This window comes from Cupressus sempervirens, chromosome 5, assembly GCF_028749045.1.
Source record: "Cupressus sempervirens isolate cs-2001-9-10 chromosome 5, ASM2874904v1, whole genome shotgun sequence".
Lineage (NCBI taxonomy): Eukaryota > Viridiplantae > Streptophyta > Pinopsida > Cupressales > Cupressaceae > Cupressus > Cupressus sempervirens.
Window position 1 is genome coordinate 77,030,721 of NC_143122.1, and position 25,208 is coordinate 77,055,928.

At 33.5% G+C, this 25,208-nt stretch overlaps 1 protein-coding gene across 3 annotated transcripts in view; it reads right to left on the reverse strand.

Annotated features, from left to right (window-relative positions):
- Positions 1-25,208, reverse strand: part of LOC149554631 (DNA primase) — a 231,636-nt gene that overhangs the window by 88,451 nt on the left and 117,977 nt on the right. For all 3 annotated transcript variants that reach the window (XM_089828697.1, XM_089828696.1, XM_089828698.1), the window contains 2 exons: positions 22,888-23,100; positions 9,460-9,537 (listed from right to left, as the gene is read on the reverse strand). In XM_089828697.1, coding sequence (XP_089684823.1) covers positions 9,460-9,537; positions 22,888-23,100 — 291 coding nt within the window. The remainder of the gene's footprint in view (positions 1-9,459; positions 9,538-22,887; positions 23,101-25,208) is intronic.

Here is a 25,208-nt window from a genome sequence, read left to right on the forward strand (position 1 = left end):
ATCAATGACCATTTAAATAAATTAACTTATTTCAAGATGCAAGATTCAAAATTCATTGTTCAAATATGAATATCATATATGATACATCATAAAGATGCTCATGATGACAATGAGTCAAGTAGCATAAAACAGTGAAATGAAATAATGTATCATAGCCATATCAAAGTGAGTACAACCAACAAAATAACAAAATGTCAATAATGAGAATGGAATCATCCCAAGTGCTCTCTAAGCATGCATAAAAAACAAATTAAAAAAGAAAAAAAAAATTTATTTTTCTTAAAACTTTTTGGGTCATTCATTCGGCCACACCTCGTGAGCACCTAAGCACCCGAGAGCCACCCGAGTGCTAGACTGGTCTGGCGGCGCATTTTCAAACAGCGGGGATACTCGAGTGTGTGATACATCCGCACTAGGTACGTACGCACACCAGGTGCTTCGAGATTTTGACTTGGGTGTGCACACCCGGGTTATACTGTATATATATAAGATACTTATCTTAAGGATAATTTATCATCAATGAGGTAGCTATGATAAAATCAAACCAACAAAGGCTACAACAAAGTCATGTCCCATAGAGACATGTGGTTTACATTCAAGAACTTCATAACACAATAGTCTCTTCTAATCATAAGAGCCCAATTAGTTAAGTGAAGTAATTTATGAATACATAGACGTCTATACACACACACACACACACACACACACATATCAATAATATGAGACGTAAAACAACTTTCATATAAACCATGAATACAAATACTCAATGTAATAAGTTTATCACTTTGACTAATGTTATACTTCAACACTCCTTAGCCAGGAAGAAGTGACAAAAAAAATATTTTATGAGACATCAGTATCAAGTATATATATACACTACATATTATTGACTTTAACACTCTGAAATAGTGACTTGTCAAATAAATACAATCACAATGTTATAAACACTATCATAACATATATTATGATCTCTAATTGTCCAAAACAATATCTAGAGTAATCATAATGCACTCATTATCAATGATCTCTGATTGTCCGAAACAATATCTAGAATTTTCATGATAACAAGCCTGTCATTTGCAAGATCGTCATCGTACAAAGATTGCCTTCTGTTTGTTCGTTATCATGGTGTCCAGCAAAATCCAGCCCAAAGAACCATGATAATAGGTCTACCATTTATAAGATCGTCTTTTTATAATGGTTACCTTCTGTTTATATATGTCAATGTAAGATCGTCACCTTTCATTTCATATCATATGTAGAATACTAACCACCATGAACCCAATCAGGGGGTGGTACAAAGAGTTTTCACCTCGTGCTTCTCTCTCATAAAGGAGAGTGAATTATAAAGAATTTCTCTTAAAACTTCTACTCAAGGAGAAGATATCATCTACAAAGGATTGTATTTCAAAATTTCTCCCTTTGAACATCAATCTTGGGAAGTCAGGTCCTCTAGTTACTTCCTCAGAAACTCTTTTTACCCAAGGATTCCTATCGAACTAATCACTCCCTCATGATATACATAGGAGTAGGCCCATTAACATCATGCAGTCACCCACATGTATTTCTAGACTCCCTCTAAGTATCAATCTTCTAAGCTCCTGCATTGTCTTTGAAGAAGTGTCATGCACCTCTTAATGTAGAAGAATCTCATAATCTCAATCATCAAAAATAAAAGCCTGATTTTATCCATCTTGATCATCAGGTTCTTTAGAAGTACTATCATTAGATTGAGTTTGCACAATTTTTGGTAGCATATGTAAAGTACTAACCTTCTTTTCCTGTAAGAATATCCTTAAACATAAAGAAAAAAATCAAAGCAAATATCCCTTATAGTACGTATAGAATTACAAATAAATGAATAGATAAATGTAAAAGATACAAGTACTTATCTGCCCATAAGGGTCATGGAACATCTCCTTTTCTAAGAATGGTTTAAGTGGGAATGAATCATTGCCTATTATGCCCCCCCACAATGTAAAATTTCCACACTGATATCGTTGAACACTTTTACTGAACATCAAATTTGATGACTTCTTTCTAAGTTCCAACTTGCTCTTTTCATCCATTTAGGATCCAAACATTCAATGAGCTTAACAGTAGAAGCAAACTCATCCAGGATTCACCAATATCTAGGTTGAGTATGATTGTTCCACTTGAATGACACTATAACTCATACATCAAGTATCATTTATCATTTATCGTAGATAGTTAAAAATGAAGTCACCACTTTCATGGTAGGCCCATTAAGATTACATAGTTACATGAATTATAGTCCTCTTGTCTGTTAAAATTTATCGATCATTGAAGATTCTATCACAACATGGTTTACTCCCTCTTAATCAATATGATTGAGATCACCGAAGATTGACTGAATCATATCTTCTATCTGCTTCGTTTCTTTCAAGCTTGCTTGAAATGTCAATGTCTCTTCTTGCAATAAAAATCTCTAAGGAAAAGATCAAGGCACATAGCTCTTGGTTGCATACAAATAAGAAAGAGAGACTACAATAATAATCAAGGATAATAAATAGTTTTGTATAATTATATAAGATCATTCAATAAGATTTAGATAAATATCTTACATGCTTTGAACATATACTCAATCTTCAATATATATATTTTAATCTATATTTTGAACATATTATTTGATTATCAAATAACTAACAATGAATATGAAATTCAAATAATGAATAAAGAAGTATGACAAACATAGTTATTTAAATAACCGAATAATATATTAGTCCCCATAATATCATTCCATAAATAACATTCTAACCAACTTCTAATCAATATTCACTTAAATAACATATTCATACATACATATATATATAAAATTATAATCATAAAGATTTCAAATCTCCTATTTAAAACGTTAGAAATCATGTCATGTTTATGATATATATCCAATGACTATACTATATGTTTCTAGCTTATAAAAACATAACTTTATTAGATACTTATTTCTTTCATATATAATCCTATCTTTCTATTCAAGATATGATATTCAATAGTTTAATAAACAATAAAACATTATAACATACCTTAATGGGATCCACATCGTATATGAATCAAGTAACATCCTTAGCTTGATTACCTTTATTTTCCTTATTGTAGCAATATCTTTTGCATGAGGCTACTATTTAATTACGTGGTGGGGTCAATCTCCGCATACCCCATGGTTCCACTTCCTGCAGTCTTTCGCGTACTCCACATATGATACCATTTGTAAATTACATTTGTGCCATGTATTTTAGAGCACAATGTGTTTGGGCAGCAGATGAGGAGCAGTGCATTCGTATGCACGACCCGTTGGTTTGACGAAGTAATATTTCCTTATAAATTGTGGTACTCTTATTGAACCATAATTCTTCCTATTTTCGATGCTTGCCTCCAAGTTAGACTAATTTCAATTCATTTGATCTCCGTTTGATGGTCCTATTTGATATTTGATTCTTATTGGCTTGTTTGTCATGTTGTTCACTACTGTGGATACGACAGGCTGCACTTGCTGTCCCTTTAATCTTAGTTTTAATCTTGGTTAATCTTTATGTTTGGTAGATCTTAATGCTTGGCTGGAGACTCTAATATACTCTTTGATCTAAGAGTAAATGATTATGTTGGTGAGATTATCTTTATGGAACAAAATGGCATCCCATATTGATATTCCTCAGCGTTTTTTTCTGATTATAATTGTATGCCAACACCAATAGAGTGGACGCATTCTCTGAATGAATGTCTATTCTAATTGGGCCAATAATTTTCTGATAATTATCATGCTTTTTAATTTTTATTTCTAATTTTTATTCAATCCATTTGTCTGCAATTATAGTTTCTTTCATATTGTTCCATATTCCTATGAGTCATATCTCCCTATTCAATGCCAGTTCTTGATTCCTTCATGAATTTCCCCTAATCGTCCCTCCATCTAAGCCTGATATAGAAACTATCATGTTTGTCCTTCTGCTTAATCCTTATTTTACATTTGTAGTCCTACTCTGATACCATGTTAAAGTAACTAAGATCATTTTGCAAATGTATAATCATGGCCATTGTTATTGATGATATCCAAATGCAGATTTGGATCTCATATAAATATGAGAGGAGCAGACATGTCTCTTCAAGAGACATGAAGAGACAAGTTTCTATAGTTAATCACCATTTAGTTAATAAATAACTATATGTATAACTCACCTTTCAACACATAAATAATATTAATATATTAACCATATATGTAACAGAGGCTACAACAAAGTCATGTCCCATAGAGACATGTGGTGGTGAAACAATTACAATCAAGAATTTCATAACACAATAGTCTCTTATGATCATAAGAGCCCAATTAATTAAGTAATTTGTGAATACATAGACGTCTATATATATATATATGAGATGTAAAACAATGTTCATATAAACCATGAATACAAATACTCAATGTAATGAGTATATCACTTTCACTGATGCTATACCTCAACATGGTTAATTGATGTTTAATGCAATGCATATCACAAAAAATGGAGAAAGTTGTAGAACAAAACTCTGCCCAATTATCAGACCTAAGAGATATAATACAACAGGGAAACTATTTTTCTACCAAGGCCTTAATTTCTAAAATATATTAAAGAAATCTGATTTCTATCTAACAAAGTACACCTACATTTTATGATTGAAAACATCAATAAAAAGTAAGAAATGTGGGTATTCATCGCACCACATACATCAGCATAGACCAACTATATCACCTTAGAGGCTCGCCATGAGTCACCATCCTTGAAGGACATCCTGTGCAACATTCTAGCCTAACAAACTCCACAAACTCATTGTATCTAAGTTTGAATTTCAAGTAGGCCAAGTACTAAATCATCTCGAGCAAGCTGAGCAAGATAGTGGATGTCCAAGTGACCTTATCGTTGATGTCAGACACTGCTAATAGAAGATGATTTTGTTGCAAAGGTACGCTCAAGACAATCACTTGTATGCACAAGTTTGTCTAGACCATGATCATCAATACCAAATAAAATAGTGTGTGTGGCATGATCAATAAACAAACACTTGTGTGTATTGAATACCACAACAAGATGAAGAGAATGTTGCATGATTTGACTCATTGAAAATAGGTTAAGTTTCATGCTAGGAATGCAATATACATTGGGGAAAATGAGATTCCTCCTACTAAACTATATCTGAATATTGTTCTTGTCATCAATAATATACTCTTCGCCTCCTACAAATATAACTGAATCGATAATGGAAGAAAATTTCGTATACAAGTCACAAAAGAGAATGAAATATTGAGAAGCACCAAAATCTATATACCAGGCAAAAGATTTTACATGGTCTACAGGTCTTTTATCCAGGAAGCCGTAAAAAATAGACTCTTTATTCTTCGTCTGCTCAACAACATTGGCTTTAGCCTAAGACCCTATCTTCTTGTTTGGACACCAATCTATTGGAACAACCCTTGAGCAAATATCCATATTTGTGATAGTAGTTAGATTGAACCTTATTCTTCTTCGAGTCATCCTAACATTGACTAGGGCACTTCTGCTGAGATGACTGAGATTACCATTCCCTTTATCCTTATGTAAGGATTTGGCCACAAAGCCATGCTCCGAGGACGAGGTGGCGCTACTACCAAACTGTAGTTTCCAACAATCTTCTTGTGGAAGTTTGATGCACAACTCTGGAAATTTTATATCAGCACTAGTGGAAGTAATGTTGAGTCTCTATAAAGTGCTCATAAGAGTTAGGTACACTCTTCAATGTGGTGACTACCATATCTTCTTCCTCCATTTTTCGACCGATAGCTTCGAGTTCATCTTGAATGTCCTTATTCTTTGTGAGATGCTCCTATAAAGACATGCATACATCGAGCATGATGGATAACAAATGGTTCTTCAAGAAGAATGCTTGGCTCTTGCCAGATGTCTCATACAAACCCCTTTAGATGTTGTTAGATGTTTAATGCTTACTTGCCAAAAGGTATTTGTGGCAACGTATCATCTATGACAAAGAGCTTGAGAAACATAACTTGGACTATGGCAGGACGAGTCTCTATTCCCAAAACCATGTATCAAGGCGGTGAAATTTGAAGATTGTCAACATGTGTTCCAGATGACATTTTTCTGTCGTTGAATCTTTGATTGCCTTCCAACATTAGGTTGGTCAATGATGCCACCTTTCATGTTTCCCAATACATAGAACAAAAACAAAAGAGCTAATACCAGACAATCTGAAACACAAATCTCTATGTAGACGACAAAGGCAAATGTGAGCACAAATTTCAAGAAACAATGAGGTACAACTAACACGGATCTCAAGAAAAAATTATGGTTAATCCAAAAAATTCAACGAAGTCCGAGAAGAGATTTCAATAAACCAAGAAGGAATCTAAAATCAAAAAAAAATCTAGCTAGTATGGAATTCGAGGCACAAAAAACCAGCACAAAAAATTTTGACAACCCAACTGAGATTTTGAAAAACCCACCAAGAATCTATAGTTAGATTTTTAATCCAGCAATGGATCTAAGAGTTTCAAAGGAAACCCTAGTAGTCTAAAAAAATTCCAAAAAATTGCAAATGAGTTGTAAAAACATGGCGGATGTTCTCAAACAATAGGTCGCAATGGCAAAGAATAAGCTTCGAGAACTGAAAAACAAGTTGTTGAAAAAGACGACCCAAAAAAGGGCGTTGGAAACCAAAGACCCATCAAACCACGATGCCCTAGTCATCATGACGCGCGGGCATGCAAACATCATATTCGTGAACATAAATCTTGTTGGAAGGCAAAACACATCCGTCGATTTGAGAGAGAAATGACGTCACGTGGGAATCACAAAGGGAAAGCCAAGACACTGAGAAAAAACTATTCTAAATATATGCTTTTAGTTTTCGTTGTGTCAGTGTTTTGCATGAATGTTTCGGATCACACTCTGTGATCCATCATCGAGGTGAAGGAGAGTACAGAAGATGAAAAATATAAGATACAAACTAAGAGCCACTCAAGAGATATAAAGGCCAGAAGAGAGAGCATACAAAGAGAGCAGGCAAATTACAAGGCTACTCTCCATTTCACCCATCATATCTCTTGAGTGGCTCTTAGTCTGCATCTTACATCTTACATTTTTCATTTCTTACACACTCCTTCATCTTGATGATCGATCACTAAGTGCAATCTGAAACATTAATGCAAAAAATTGTGACACAATCAAAACCAAAAGCATATATTTATAATATTAAATGGATCGTGGAAATTTGATTACTTTGAGAAAGATATGGCCATCAGATTTAAAATTGAACCCAAAAACGACCTACGTGAAGCAAGAAAAATCGACTAATAATGGTCGTTTGGCCTTCAAGTACAAAAGAACGACCTCAAAAAATGTAGAGCTTGCATCAACAAAAATGTGAAAACCCTAATTGGGTTTTGTAAAGACAAAGACAAACATATGTGAGAAAAAACAATTGAACAAACATTTTTAATAGGAAATTAGAAATTTTCAAAAAAATAAGAAAGCTTTGATACCATGTTACTAAGAAGTAACTATATGATGTACTAACAAATGATCAAAGATTATCATTATAAAGAGTTTACATGTTGAAAACAGCAAGTTTCCCATAAGACACTGAAGAAAATTGTAGAAACAATCTTATCTACCTAAGTTACATAATATACAAAAAAAAATCATTAAAGTAATATAATAATATACAAATAGATTATATTCTAGGATCTTAGAGGAATTTGTGGGTTTGGGCATCCAAAACCTAGCCCCACTTTACTATTTTTTATTTTATTTTTATATTAAAGTGAAACTAAACCCTAGTATAACCCTTCTAAAACCTAATTTGACATATAGAGGTTGCCTAGATTCATTTAATTTATAAAATAAAAGATGGCTTGTGATTCAAATTTTCATCACATATTGCAATTTGGAGACTTTTGTTAAGTGTGAATATGATATAATCATACATTGACATTTATGGATTTATCGTTTTATGAAAATCATGCTTTTAACTTCTTATTATTATAAGTTTGAAGTTTTGAACCAATGATGAATGAGGATTAATATGTTACATATATGAATCTGTGAATACACACACACACACACATATACGATAAAAAACTATATGTGTGTGTGTACCCACAATACAATAATCCGACCCAAAAATAAAATTGCTGAACCCCCGAACCAAAATCACGATCAGTTACTCAGGTCATAGATTAAAATCTTTCCGAGAAGTGGCAGATATCACTACTTCTCACAAGAACTTTTTTAAAACAAGAAAGCTTATGGCTTTCAGGAGAGAAATTCTAGTCGATAAGACCTCAAATTCTCCTCGATGAGTTGGTCACTTCTATGTGATAAATCATGAACTTCTTGCGATAACTACTTCTATTAGGCAACACCAGTACAACTAGGACACCCAACATCTTGCCCAAACATTGTTTGTTTTGCAATTTTGAACGTTTGGAGGAGAGGAGAAGGGTTTCTTCGGCAGAGAGAGAGTTTTTGGCAGCCTTGTAGATTGCAGAGACAAATAGTTTTTAGCAGCCTTGTAGATAGATCACAAGTGGATTCGAAGCAGATTCCGGATTCACAAGTAAATTTTCTAGAAAAAAAAAAATAGTGGGAAGGAGAAGAGGAAGATGTAGATTAGTTTCGTATTTTACTTGACATTTGTATTTACAAAGATAATTTTCTATTTCTAGTTTTCTTTGGAGTTCAAAGTCTCTAAATATGGCTACCAGCCATCAACATCCCACATGACGATGCAAATTTGTTACATATTGCATTTTTATATATCTAGATCAGCTTGTTTAGTTTGTTTACTCATTTACTGACTCATTAGATGCATATCCTTATTGAATTTTTCAAAAACATGCATTTCTAATTAAATTTACGTCATTTTTTGAATTCTCAATATTTTCCCAAGAAGTTGCCAATTTATCTCTGATATTTGCCACAAACTTTATTTTTTGCCTCACCAATAAGTGGTAGACAACGAGATTTTTAACTATGACTCCGTATTTATCCTGCCCAACTTACTATAGACAAAACCAAAGAGACATACATTTACAATTTATACAATGTGAATGAAAAGCACCCATTAAATATTGTAAAATTGCGAATACAAATTGTCCAGTTTTAATTTAGTTTCTCACTTACCAGGAGCTTCTCTTCTAATTCAAAAAGCAATTTTCTAACCAGTCTATTATGTGCTGTATTAAAATAAGGTTCAAATAACACATCGAACAAGATGTAATTGTTAGAACAGTTGTATATCCATATGCTCCTTTACCTGAGCTCCAAAGGATTGAATCTCGAGAGAAGATCACAATTATTTAACAAACAGAAATGCAGATAGTATAGAGCATATCTAAAAGAGAAAATAGGATGCAGTAAAAAGCTGAGAAACAAAGAATTATTCAAAAGATAAGAACCCAAATACCCAGCTTACTTTTGCATCAAATGTCAGCAATTTCTCACACTTATCCGTTTTGCATATAAGTGATTCCATGAACATTTGACATTCACTCTGCAAAAATATTTAAGCACAACCAAGATATGCATCAATAAGAACAAAATTGATCCTTTATGAGTTTAAGTTACTAGATTTTGTGCAAAGAAACATCACAACACTAATTAGCAAAACAACACAAGATATATAAGAATGAGAAACGTCAACATACAGTATCACAGGAATACATGGCAATGCAGTGAATGGAGAATCTCTCCAGTAAATAGAAGTCAATTGTTGCAGGATAACATGTCTTATTTATATGAATCATCCTAATAAATGCCAGATCTCTAATTTCCTACTGAAATACCTAATAGTTAGACATATTTATAAACACATTCAGAAATTATTTGTCTTATCTGTTAAAAATCATGAGAGTATTTTGATGCAGAGTGCACTGCTAACCACTAGAATATAAAACATCATAAATTTTGTCAGAACAGAAATAATAAGATCCACCGTATGAAGGATGTAGACATAAGTATCTCAAAGATTAATGCTAGCAAACTTAACATATATTAAACAAAAATGAAAAGCTATGCCTTCCAGAATTTCAAGAGCATGTTGTGCCCAGTTCCTTTGTTGCAAAATTGTAAAGTTTTCCCATTTGAGTAATTTTTTATCGTCCTCATTTTCTCAAAGCCACATACAAAAACTTCCTATAATTTAATGCATTTTACATGATCTAGACCTAAATCTGTTTTATCAATTTGAGCCTTAAATTGCTCCTATTACAGTATGATGAGGTTGCAGAAGAAACGGTCAAGGCTATAGCAGAGATTTTACATGAACCTGGAGTCAAGAACAGTTCATGTCACTGAGTCTTCACACAGACCAGTTAGTATCTCTATTAGAGAACAAACAGTATTACCAAGGGAAGAAGCAGCTAGACTTTTATGTCACAGGAATTCCAGTTACACTGGATGCATTTCCTGAAGATAAAGAGCAGGATGAGGACATATGGATTATGAAATTACTGTTGCAGAAATTCAAGATATCACAATAGAGGATACCAATGAGGCTGATCAGACTGAACAAGATGAACAAGTTAAGGAGAAGGGACAGGAAGTAAAGGATGAAGTTATCACAGAGTTAGAGGTTAAATCTATAGCAAATGAAGGTAAACCTTCATTTTATCATAGTAGATGCTGGTACACAAGGTAATATTCAGACAGTTATAGCTCCTGAACAGATCACAGTGGCACCAGATAACATCAAAAGTACTTCAGAGAAGGTAATAGAGGCTACACCACTTCCTCCCACTTCATCACTCAAATCATTGTTGGCAAGTTACTTCAAAATTAAGATATTTCGAGCATGCTTAAGATCCAATTTTCTACAAGCTGGTTAGTTGAGCTATACAACTCTTCCCTATTTGTTCACTTGTTGATTCATCCGAAGAGGAATCCTCTTCACTTGGGCCTTGAATCAGATTGCTGCTCTGAATTTTCAGAACTCGATGCAGGGGCTGTAAAATACTCCAACTGCTTCACCTTAGCCTTAAGGGCCCGTTTGTTTGTCAGCATAGGAATAGAAAATTAGAATGGAAAATTGGAATAGAAATGGAAATGGGGAATGAGAATGGAAAAGAGCAGTTCCATTCTTGTTTGGTTCGCCTAGTATTTGATTGGAATAGGTTAATTTATGTCACCATTTTTTTAATATATTCTACCACAACCAACAACACCGCCGCCTCGGACTCTTCTATGCCTTGTCCCTCTCATTTTCATCCTCCCATCCCAAGCAGATGGCTTATCAGTTGTTCACTGCTGCCTTCATCATCGTCTTGAATGTGGCGGTGACAAGCCTCATATGCGTGGCCATTCGCCTCATTGTTCCACTTCGGATGTCAGAGGAAGCATTAGATGTGGGAGACGCATTAGATGTGGGAGACGATGCAGATCATAGAGAAGAGGCGTACGATTTCTGGGGAGACGCTGAAAAGGTCCGAATGTCCGCCACTCTCCACCATTCCAAAACTTTCCAACTCGACTCCTCCTCCTTGCCCGATTCCGAACATGTCGCCGCCTACTGAAAACTCATTTCATTGCCCTCGACTCTGCCATTTTGCTAAAATGAAAATGGCGGACTTGAAATATTTGTCAAATTTTGAAAAGTAACATGTGGAATAGGAATGGGCCATTATAATAACAGCTTTTTTTTGGAATGGACATATCCTTGTTTTTGGGATAAAATTGGAATAGAATTCCGAATCCTCTATTCTGATTTGGCAAAGCAAACAGAGAATACCGAATCAATTCTAATTTTCCTATTCCTATTCCAGCAAACAAACTGAAGACAACATAGAGCAAGAATCAAAGCAAGCTAAAAAGATTGTAAGTATTTTCCATTTAGCTATTTTGAGTTCGACGCAAAACTCAAAAGATATTCATATTTTCTATGTTCTTGTCATCCTTTTAATTGTTTTATGTAAATTTCATAGAATACACTGTGTGGGTGAATTTTCTTAGATCCTTGTGAGTCCGGAATTTTCCTATAATATAGATTTTGTTTCTTCATTATTGTGTTTTTGTATTCATACTCTCATATATATAATCTATATTCATATCCTCATCTATGCAATCACACAGAATAGCAAAAGGATATATAGTATTTAAAGATTCATTTTGTTGTCTTCGACAATTGCATTCGATGTCCTTATACTGGTTGTCTATATCAATATTTAGGTTTACAAATATACACTTGATTTCATATTTTCTATAAATTATCCAACTATGTTAAAAAATTGGTGTTTTCAACTACTCTCTTCTCCTATTTTGAGCAATAATAATCATACCAGAACCAGTACCAAAGCCCATGTATCGTTGTCTCAATGCAAGCTTGAATAAAGTGACAACATTGACAACTAAAGTTTGAATTATCAAATGAAGTATTTTTTATTAGAATCTTATTATGTTTCTTAAATGGTTATCTTAGTTATTCTTTAGTTTATAAGGTAGTTTCTATTTCCATCTTTAGTTCACGATTATTTCTTTTACAAAAATCATCTTTGTAAATGTATATAAGGACCTTTCTTCTCCTTTGCTTAATACAACTACAACATCAATTTACCATAACATGGTATTAGAGCAGCTCAATGGGATCTCATAAAATTTGACGAATTTTTTAAGAAAAATTCAAGCATCTTTTGATCTAGAATTTGTTTCTCGATTTTCTGAAATAAAAATCGTTGGAGGTATTTTATGAAATTTTGTGGTTCATCTTCAAAGATTTTTGCTGGAAACCGCAAGCCTAGTTGAGGGTTTCAATTGTGCAATTTCTTGGTTTGGGCAAGAGTCTCTGATTTTCAAACGTTGCATGTATTTGCATGTCAATTTTGTTTGTTACATGTACTTGCATGCACTCGAATGTTGCTTGCATAACTGTTTTATCATTTGAAGTCTCGTGTTTTGCCACATGAGGATTTTTCTAATAGGTTTTCATAATTTTTTCGTTAAAAAATTTATGATGGGCTTCCGTAATTTTTTCCCTTAAAAAAATTTATGATTTTGTAATTCACAAAGTTGTATGGGATTCTTTTGTCGGTTTATAAATTTTTCCTCAAAAATTATCAAGTGGGTTTATGACTTTTCATCAAAAATTATTTGTTGGGTTCTATCGTTTTTCCTGAAAAATGAAGCTTTATATTCTTTGATCCATGTCTCGGATTTTTTTGTTTGGTTTTGATTGATTTTTTGCCTCAAAAATCGTGTTGGGTTTTGATCAATTTTTTACCTCAAAAAGTGTTGGGTTTTCATCAATTTTTCTCCTAAAAAATTGTGGCTTTTTGCAATCTATTTTGGAGCATCAAGCTCACCAACAAAGTTTGGAGCGTTTGACAATTTTTAGTCAAAATTGTGGTTGTTCTCAATGTTTGTCTCTGTCCCCAAGGAGGAGGAGCTTCGTAATCCAACGTCAAGTTGGATGTTTTTATGATGATTTTTGGTCAGATGTTTTGGTGGTTCAGGGAGGGTTAATGGCAAACTTCTCTCAATGGCAGTGTCACTGGCAAGCTCTTGACTTTTGTTGCAAAGCATTCTAAATAAGGGGACACCTTATCTGTTCATTTTTGGGCGGATTTTTGCTTATTGGTCATTTACATTTTGCAGATGCAAGGAGGGTCTGAGTAGTAGCAAAATATTTTGAAGAGTTAGTGACCAAAAGACGGCAATTAGACAATGACTCTTCAATGAGGGTATTATAATATTATAATGTTTCACTAATGGTCATGTTAGTCTAAAGTTTATTAGCTAGTTTCTAATTGCGTCTTTAGTTCATGAATGTTTCTTTTAGAAACATCACCTTTGTAAATCTATATAAGGAGCTTTCATCTCCTTTATTTAATACAACTACAACAACATTGATTTAGCATAACATTCTTGAGGAGGGCACCAACTTGGGGAGAAATAAGGTGAATTCAAAATTGAATTAGAAGTGCACAAACGCTAATTTGGGTTTTGCACTCGTAGATCATGACAAAGTATTTTCAAGCTCAATTGCACTAGATGGAGTTGTTATTCCTGATATCTCTCTTTGAGAAACTATATGTGGTTCTAGAGATTTGGACTCCATTTCACCATTATTCAACCATAATTCTGTCTCGTATTTAAACCTCAATTTTCAGCTAGAAGCTTTGTACTATAATTGTCCTTAAAGTAAACAATATCCTAACATTGAAGAGCAATAGTGAGTATGTCTGACCTCATAATATTCAATATCCTTATTAAGTGCTTATCATATGTAGTTGACACAAATTGACCAAATCAATATAAAGAGAGCTTCATAAGTTAAATGCAAATTGTAGATGCTCTACATGAGATCAGCTCTAAATGGTAATATAACTATAATCCTAGCTTACATTACACACCACTAATAGTGAAAGTGTCCTATTAAAAGGGCAAGGATGTCTACACCCATAAGAAGGATGTCACAAAGACATTTAAGTAAGCAAGGAATTCACCTAATTTTTTAATCATTAGCTATATATTTCAACAACCTTCAAGCTCTATTTGAGAGTGACAGTGGACAAGTGATATAGAAAATATGAGATAGTGTTATTGGTTTTTGGTTGCGGATCTATAAATTATAAAATTATATTAGAAAAGTGATGTCTACAAGTACCCTTGTCTCCTAATTTTGAAAAGTAATACTGGAACTGATACCAGAGCCGATGTACCCCCGTCTTGCTGCAACCTTGAATAAAGTGACTATATCAACAACTAGGGTTGAAATTATAATAAAAACTACTACTTGAGGTGGGTATCAAATTGGGGATAAATAACGTGAATTCAAAATTGAAATAAAAAGTATTAAAAACCTATCTAGTTTGTTGTGTTCCAAGGAGTTCATAAAATTGTATTTTGGAGCTCAAATGCACTCGGTGCAATTTATTATTTCTAATATTTCTCTTTGAGATAATTGTATGAGGTATTGGGGATTTAGACTCGATCCATCTCAACCTTACTTAGGAACTCAATTAGGTGCTACACCTTACAACGCTTCGAAGAAGCTTGATGGGATTCTACCTATTGTTAGATAACTAAGAAGGGGGGCTGAATCAGTTATACTCAAGCCCTTCAAAAGAATTCACCACAATTATAACAACTTAAAGTTATCAGCAATCTACTCGATGAACACAATAAACTTAATCAACCTTATGTTAGTAAACAGATTTGAACTTCCTACTGAGTATCAACTTCATTAACTAAATTACAACAATAATAACAATTTTAACATGTAAACAGAAAATAACATGCAAAACATTCATCCACACATTGACACAAGTATTTTTAACATGAAAACTTGGTTAGGGTAAAACCAACTAGGGACTAGTCACCCAAAATAATTTCACTCTTTTGAAGTGAGCTCGAATAAAAGCTAATCCCGTTAAAGGTTACAAACACACTTGCTAGGTGTGACTCTCTTTTGTTAGGGGATTTTCACCAAAGATCATCTAGATCTTATCACCTTTCAATGACCAACCAATCTAAAAGTCTTGCAAACATTCAATGGAATGTCACCTTACAAAAGGATTTACAAATAAAGACTATTAAGTCCACTAGGTTAAGAGATTTTCTGCTACAATGATTAGAGAGTAACAGTGAAATGATCTGATAAAAATGCAACTCTTTGCTTGTTCAGATCTCCATTCCACTCGTATATTTCCTTTACTGACTCATCATCACATCAACTCTTCACTCTTTTTCAATTCGCACTACAGATCTACTCGGTATCAACTTCTTCAGCACAATTACCACCAACTTGACTAGCAGATAGACCAGCAACATTTACCTTCTTGACTCTTCCTTATATAGATAGATTTTTACCTTTTCATCACATACATCAAAGTTTTGCCACTTAATCACAATCGTTGATCAATCTTTCAAGCTCAAATACATTGAATCTAGACATTTGATAAAAAAAATTATCCTCAAACTTAGTGCATTCCCTTAATTTATGAAACACGCCTCAAATCCTCACTATCAACCTTGCCTTATTTACTCCAGTTGTTGATCTTGTTAACTAAATTTGTCCTTATCTTAAAATCTTCTAGAATAGTCCAGATCTTCGCTTGATGTCATCAATTACTCGATCCTCCATAAATTATTCATCTTTACCAAACTGTGTTCTTACTTCCCCAAACACCTCCATCACTCAGTTAATGCAACGCACAGGGTATATCTTCTACTCGATTAACACTATGCTTGCTCGGTTAACACTGTCTTCATCTCAACCTTCCTTTCTCTTCATTTACCCATCACCATATCTAGCTTGGTGTACCTTACTAATTTCTTTTCTTTTCACTTTACAACTCTGTGCCTTTCTTACTGACCAATACATCTTGCTTGTATATCCTCTTAACTTCTTCATCAAATCATGTAAAACAATCAAATCAATATTATCTTGCCATAAACCAATTCATCAATTGCCCAATTAAGTTTGCATACTTACCATCACTTCTTTATTCCATCTTTAAACTTTACTTTTCATTTCTCCATTCAACACCACGTCCTTCAGATTATTGCAACTTACATAAATTAGTATTGTCAATCAATTTGGCAACAATGGCAATATAACAAGTGATCTAACTCTTCTAAATATAACTCATAGCTCGGTTTTGACCTTGTTCCTCGCCAGTATCACTTATGTCCAACAATTTCCCCCTTTCATTTATCAGTATCTGTAGTGTCTAACAATCTCTCCCTTTGGCATGAATGGCAACACATTATGAAATATACCAAACTTCACATCAGCAATACATCTCATCATCTCAATCTCAACATCTCATTTTTTTATGGCAACACGACAATAATCTCCCTTCAACTATGCTTTTCTGTTTCTTCATACAATTATGACTCGATCTCTCCATTATCACTCTCTCCCTTACAGCATTCCCATATTCTCTCTCTTACTATTTTCTATCCGTTTGACAACAATCAACATTCTAATTTTTACTACATATTCATGGTCTCTCCCTTTAGATACTCAACTTCACCGAATCTCTTTCCCATAATTGTATATTTCATTCAAGTGATTCTCCAAATCAGTACTTCTCTCCTTTCGACAACAATGCCAAAGGTATCAATAAACCTTCATATTCCATGTAGTTATACCTTGTACCTTGCATGTACCGCTTACTTTTGTTTCCTCATATCACTTTCAATTTCTTCAAAACTTTAAGCAGCTCCTAGAGACTGAGTTCCTACATCAACTCACACGATAAAACATGAATTGATGCAACATGCCTCTTCCTTTAGTGAACATTAAGTTTACCTTTTAGATATTCAAAGGTATCCTTAGGTAATGGTTTAGTAAAAATATCTACAATTTGTTCTTTTGATTTGACATACTCCAACCTCACTTGTTTCTCCTCAACTTGCTATCTCAAATAGTGATACTTGATAGATATATGCTTTGTTTTTGCATGCATCATTGTGTTCTTTGAAATGTTTATTGCACTTATGTCGTCACAATAAATTGTTACATGATATATCACTTCCTATTGCATACCTTCTAGTACTTGTTTGATCCACACAATATTTGAAATATTGATTGCAGCTACTACATACTCTGCCTCAGCAATAGATTGTGAAATACAACTTTGCTTATCCATGTCACCATTCTTTCTCCTAGAAAGAAAGCTCATCCACTTGTGCTCTTTCTGTTATCCACAATGCCTGGCCCGATAAGGATCAATATAAACTTTCAGCTCCATCTTTCTTGTACGTTAAACCATAATGCTTGGTTCCTTTTGGATATCTAAAGAACTCTTCACAAGTCATATGTGTCTCCTTAGGATTAGAAGAAAATTTTGCCGCAATACTCACAGCATGTGCAATATCCATTATGCTATGAATAGCATATTGTCAGTTGCCATCCATATATTTGTGTAGTGTTTCATTTACCTCAGTAGAGTAATCTTCCTTTTATAACTTGCAGTTTGTGATCATCAGTGTACCAATTAGTCTTGATTCTTCCATGTCAAATGTCTTCAAAATCTCCTTGATATGCTTGAATTGAGTTATGTATATACCATCCTTCACTTGTTAAACTTGTGATCCAATAAAGAATTTGACCTTTCTAAACATAGACATCTCAAACTCTTTTCTCATTTCATCAGCAAATGTTCTACACATCAGCTCATGACCTCCAACTATGATATCATGAAAATATATTTCACTAATCAAGATCTTATCATCAAATTCACTTTTCAAATATAGATTATTGTTTTCACTAGTTCTTATGAAACCAATTTTTATTAAATAAGAGTGCAACCTTTCATAGCATGCTCATGGAGCATGCTTCAATCGATACAAAGTTATGTAGTTTGCATAATTCTCTGTTCCTAATCTACATATCCTTTTGATTGCTCAATGTAGATTTCCTCCTCTAGAATTCCATTCGGAAATGCAAACTTCACATCCATTTCATAAACCTTGAATCATTTATAAGCAACATACTTAAGTAGAAATCTTACACCATCTAATCTAGCAATAAGAGTGAATGTCTCTCCATAATCAATTCCTTCCTCTTGTGCATATCCTTTACATACCAATCCAGCTTTGTTCCTTGTCGCTTCCCATTTTCATTTAGCTTGTTTATGAAAATCCATTTTGTGCCAATAACATTCTTATCCTTGGGTCTCGGTACCGATGTCCATGTGTTATTATTTTCTATTTGATCAATCTCTTCATTTGTAGCATTAACCCAATCTTCATGCTCAAGCGCATCTTTGACTGTTCTAGGCTCAAATTCACAAACCAAACGTGTATTATTTCTCAGCTTACTTCTGGTCATAATTCCTACATCCTAGACACCAATTATCTAATTCGGTTAATGATTCATTCAAACATACTTTGCTAATAGAGGCTTTGTTCTCTATTGCTCAACATTTTCTCCACTCGATGGGGGTTCAACAGTTTGCTCGGTCGTAACTTGTTGATTAGTTACTACATGTTGTCATTCGATGAGTTTTGGTTGTTTCTCAGGTAGGGTACTCAATGCTCAATGTACATAGACAAATCTCTGATAGTCTTTTGGTTCTCTTTTGCTTTCCTCGTCATTCTTATCTGCAAACTCATCAATTATCACACTTGCACTTTTCACCATTTTATTAGTAACCTTGTTCAAACATTTTTATGCTTTGCTTCTAGTGGAGTAACCTAGGAATATGCTTTCATCACTTGTAGCATAATAGAACCTTTTCCGTTTACAGGACATAGAGCATCATTTCCAAGTTTAACAAATCCACCATCATATGCTCAATATTATCAAACTTATAAGTATCACCAGTCATATGATGGAAACAACCACTATCTATGATTCATGTATCATTCTCACTAACTTGTGAAATACGAGCCTTCTCATCTTCATACCTTTCATCACCTTCGGAATCATCTTCCATTGCAACATAAACAACTTCCTCACCATCATCTTGATCACAAATTTCATACTTGGTGTCATCTTCTTCTACTAGGTAACAGGACTTCTTTCCTTTGTCTTTGTAGCCTCTGTTTTCTTGGTATTTGTTCTCACGTTTGTCATTCTTATCATTTATGTTCATGTTAGGACATCTAGATGCAAAGTGACCAACCTTGTTACATTTAAAACAAATCAAAGGTAATGTACCTTTATACTTTCCCTTTCCTCTTGGTAGCTTCCTAGCCAGCAGTGCCTCAAGCTGTTCTTGATCCTTGTCCTCTGATTCATAGTCACTTTCATCGTGTTTGCAATGTGAGCTCTTTTCTTTTCTTAAACTACCAATGCTTAGAGATGACTTGAAAGCAATTTCGATCTTTAGTAAAAAGATATCAAATTTATTTAACTCAAATATATACCTCTCTTTACCAGGTATACCTCCCAATTCATAAATAGTAGAAACTCTAATAGCATAGATAGGTAATCGAGTTCTAAGAACTTTGCTTACCACAACTTCATCACTTATCATTCCTCTAGCTCCTTTCTTAGCATTAACCACTTCCTTGATTTCGTTATTGTATTGCACAATATTCTCTCATTTCATTCTCATGTCATCAAACTTTAACACTTTCACCCTTTGCTCTCAACACAATCTAATCTCCTCCATGAACAAGTGTAAGTTTGTCCCACGTTTCCTTTGCAATAGCACAATCTTTGATATCATCAAATTCAGCATCATTTAGGGAAGAAGCAATCTCTATCATCAAGGAGCTATGTTATTGATTTTGTCTTAGCTGTACAACTATCATAGGTCCAAGGGGTAGCCATGTGTATTGATTGTCAAGGTAGTATACTACAGAGTCTCCAATTCCAGACAAGTACAACATCATCCTATTTTGCCATGAAGGGAAATTCTCCGTGTTCAACTTTGGTACCTCTCTCTTATACATCTTTGAATATTTAGCTCAAGTCTTTCAAACTTATTCCTCCAAGCACCAAATCCTCTAAAACCAATCGTTAGATGACTAAGAGGAGAGGTGAATCAGTTATCCTCATGCCTTTAATATAATTCACCATACTTATAACAACTTAAACTTATCAAAAGTGGATTCGGTCAACACAGTAAACTCAATCAAACTTATGCCAATAAATAGATTTGAACTTTCCACTAAGTATCAACTTCATTAACCGAATTACAACAATAATAATAGTTTTAACGTGTAAACAAAAAAAAAACATTTACAACATTCATCCACACATTGACACAAGTATTTTTGACCTGGAAACCCAATTAGGGTAAAAACCACCTTGGACTAGTCACGCAAAATAATCTCACCCTTTTGAAGTGAGTTTCATTTAGAGTCAACCCTGTTAATGGTTACAAACACACTTGCTAGGTGTGACCCTGTTAGAGGATTTTTACCAAAGATCATCTGGACCTTATCACCCTTCAATGAGTGGCCCACCTAGAGGTCTTACAAACATTCAACGGATGTCACCTTACAAAAGGATTTACAAATAAAGACTGTTAAGTTCACTCGGTTAAGAGATTTTCTGCTCCAATGGTTAGAGAGTAACAGTGAAAGGATCTAATGAATATACAACTCACTTTGCTTGTTCAAATATCTATTCAACTCATATTTTCCCTTTACTAACTCGTCATCACATCAACTCTTCACTCTTTTTAATTTTGCACTAGAGATTTGCTCGGTATCAACTTCTTCAGCACCTTTACCACCAACTTGACTAGTAAATAGAGCAGCAGCATTTACCTTCTTGTCTCTTCCATATATAGACAATTTTTTTCTGCTTCATCAGATACATCAGGGTTTTGCCACTTAATCACAATCGTTGATCAATCTTTCCAGCTCAAATACATTAAATCTAAACATTCGATAAAATGTTTTAACCTCGAACTTAGTGCATTCCCTTGGATTACTAAACACTACCTCAAATCTTCACCATCTTACTGTGCCTTGTTTATTCTAGCCATTGATCTTGTTAACTAACTTCGTCCCTATCTTAGAATCTTCTAGAATAGTCCTAATCTTCACTCGATGTCGTCCTGTACTCGATATTCCATAAACTATTCATCTTTACCGAATTGTGTTTTTGTTTTGCCAAACACCTCCATCACTCGGTTAATATTATGCTCGATTATCACTGTTCTCACTCGGTTATATCTTATGCTTTGTTAACATTGTCTTCATTTCTTAACCTTCCTTTCAATTACCTATCACCATATCTAGCTCTGTGTACCTTAATGATTTCATCTCTTTTCACTTTACAACTTCATGCCTTTCTTACCAACCAATATATATTGTTTGTACATCTTCTTAACTTCTTCATCAAATCATGTACAACAATCAAATCAATATCATGTTGCCATAGACCAATTCATCAATTACCCAATTAAGCTTACATACTTAACATCACTTCATTATTTCATCTTTTAACTTTACTTTTTCTTTCTCCATTCAACACCACATCCTTCAGAAGATTGCAGATTACATTAATTAGTATTGCCAATCAATTTGACATCAATAACAATATAATAACTGATCTAACAATTCTCCATACAAATCATAGCTCGGTCCTAACCTTGTTCCTCATTAGCATCACTTATGTCCAACAATCTCTCCTGTTCATTTATTTGCATCAGTTGTGTCTAACACCTACTTTATGCTTTGTTTTCATAAAAAACAACCTAGAGAATGGTAATTTCATGGTTCAAGGTGTCATTAGCTCAAAATGTTATATTTTCAATAACCTGAGCCCTTTGAGGGGATGGGGATGGGAGGAAAGACAAGAAGGTAGACAGTTATTAAAAAGGTATTAAATAATTATTAGAGGATAACATAATATATTGGGGTAAATTTTAAACTAACTCTCACACTTAGGCATTTCATCAAACAGCTTGCATGTCTGTAGTTATAGTTGTTTTTTTTTCACTTGTACAAAGGAAACATTTTTTTAAATTCATAATAAAATCACTTCCGAGTTTCCATAATAGTGATAATCTTGTTCTCTACTCCATTTCATGCAAACACAACATACATTATTAGTCAACTAAAATTTCCAAAGCTTAAACCACTACATTAAGCCAACAAGATGACCTGAGATACACATGCATGGTCAAAAGTAATAAAATGCACATATTTGCATGGAAATCTAATAGAAAATCAAAAGTGTCAAAAAATGTTTAAAAGCAATATTTGATTTCTACATCTAGGAAATAGTTTTCTTTCTAGTGTATAATATGCCTATTGAAACGATTCTTATTTCATGGAAAGCAAATATTACTTTTTTGAATAGTTTATTTTAAATTTGACATGGAAGGCAAAGACAATATTTTGTAATCACAAATATATCAATATTTTATATTTAAGGTTGTAATTTGCATATGCAATATACACCAATTTTCAATAGAAAAAAACAAAAGTAGCATACCATATTCTTGCATCTAAATCGACCTGTTGGCAAGAGAAAAGAATTTTTTCCTGCTTTTGAAGATAGTGGCAATCGAAAGCATCGATTTCTAGAATAGACACCAGAATCAAGGAATAGTTCACTACGACTTTGTGAAAGGCAATTGCTCTTTAAGACATATAACTGATTGAACTTTGTATCAATTTCTTGCAATTTGTCAATGCGTGCACATATCTGTTCAAAAAAGCATAAGCCTTGGTGAGATAGACTCATATTAACAAACTAGTGTCAAATTGTTTTTTCCATAGAATATTACTAAACTAAATGTATGCTAGATCATATTAAGTAGTCATTCGCTATTATCAATGGTTACACAATCATGAAAAAGAACAATGGAAACAAGTGCCAAGACTTGCAAAATCTGGTACATCGTGGAATTGGTTAGAAGAGTCAAACACATATGTTTGGAAGGTAAAAAAATTCTCAAGCTTGAATATAAATAAGGCCAGCATGTTAAAATGATATTTTAAAATAAAGCAAAAAAGTAAAAGAGATTATTAAGTATAAAAATAATACGATTCACAAGATCAAACCTGCCCACAACATGTGTATCTGAATGGGAAGCTAACAAAACAAAGACTTAAGAGAAGTTACCTCCCACCTCGGAATATGAAAATATCTCATTCACAAAAATTAAGCTAATCTCTGTGAATATTGTGTGACAAAAAATCAACCCTCCAAAAATAAATGCATAGATGTGGAAATTTTTCAACCATATTTTATGAAATTTTGTGGTTCATCTTCAAAGATTTTTGCTGAAAATCGCAAGCATGGTTGAGGGTTTCAATTACAGGATCTCTTGGTTTGGGCAAAAATCTATAATCTTCAAAGGTTACATGTGATTTTCATGTCCTTGCATGTGCCTTCTGTTTGTTACATGTACTCGCAAGCACTTGCATGTTGCTTGCATATACTGTTTTACCATCTGAAGTCTCGTGTTTTGCGGCATGAAGATTTTTCTAAGGAGTTTTCATAACTTTTTCACCTAAAGAAATTTGACAAGTTTTCATAGTTTTTTCCGTTAAAAAAATTTATGATTTTGTAGTTCTCAAAGTTGCTTGCGATTCTTTTGTGGGTTTTTACTGTTTTTTATGCAAAACAAGGGATTTCGCCAATTTTTGCACCAATCATGTGACTTCAACATCACATCTATGGTTTCACAAATTTTCCACAAAGTCATGGTCCTATTTTTAAGCAGCTTATATTGACATCTTTCAGCAAAAACATAGTTTCAAAGTTTTTTCAATAATATAATTATATTGTTAGTATAACATTTTTGTTTTATAGGTAATGGGTTGAAGCCTTGATTATTTATTAATGATTTTTTATTATTTCCAAAGATTGATTATTATCTGTTAAGCTCAAGTAGACTCGAACCGAAGACCTCCCATATGAGAACCTCACAATTTACCATTGTGTTGTAAGTTCTTGCCTTATATTGGTAATATATTATTATAATTATATTGATCATACAATAATTATATTTATTGAGATAATATAATTACATATTAATTTTATAATTAGTTAATATATAATTAACAATAAGAGATAATCATTACAACAATATAATTATATTAGATATAATATACTAAAATTATTACATTATAATTAATGGGGCCAAATCCGAAATGTGGTGACCCTTGATGAAGGGGCACCAAAGATAAATATATAAAGGAAGAATAAATCTTCGACTCCAATAATATACACACAACCTGAGGGCAATCTACAAACAACATGGTAATAAAGCGAGTTATGATAGCTCAGTGGTGTTTCTAGTGGAGGTTTTTCACTTGGGTTGAGTTACGATAGCACATTGGACAAGGGTTTAGTTAATTTGCATTGACGATAAGGAAAAGTAATCTTTCCTCCTCGCAGAGTGCTCTTATGTACAGCACAACCTAAGGATTGAAGGTTATAAACATTGTCATTCTACTACTAGTCAAGGTTTAGAATGTGTTTGGACAAGCAAGATATATCAAGTGAGCAAGCGAGCAAGCAAACACTTGTTGGAAATCAATATAAAGCAATTAATATTAATAACTTAACCAATTTTATATATGGACAAATATATGTATTATGAACGAGGAGATATAGCAAATAGTGGCACACAAAGCCCACAAATAGGAACCATCAAGAATAGTACCTAATCAGCAGGAGTGAAACGTACAGAAGAGGTAGACAGAACATGAATAAAAAGAAAAATGAGAATCTCATCATGGGAAAAAATGTACTGGTAGCATTATTGCACCCAGACCATCGATTTGAGGTTGAACATATAATAC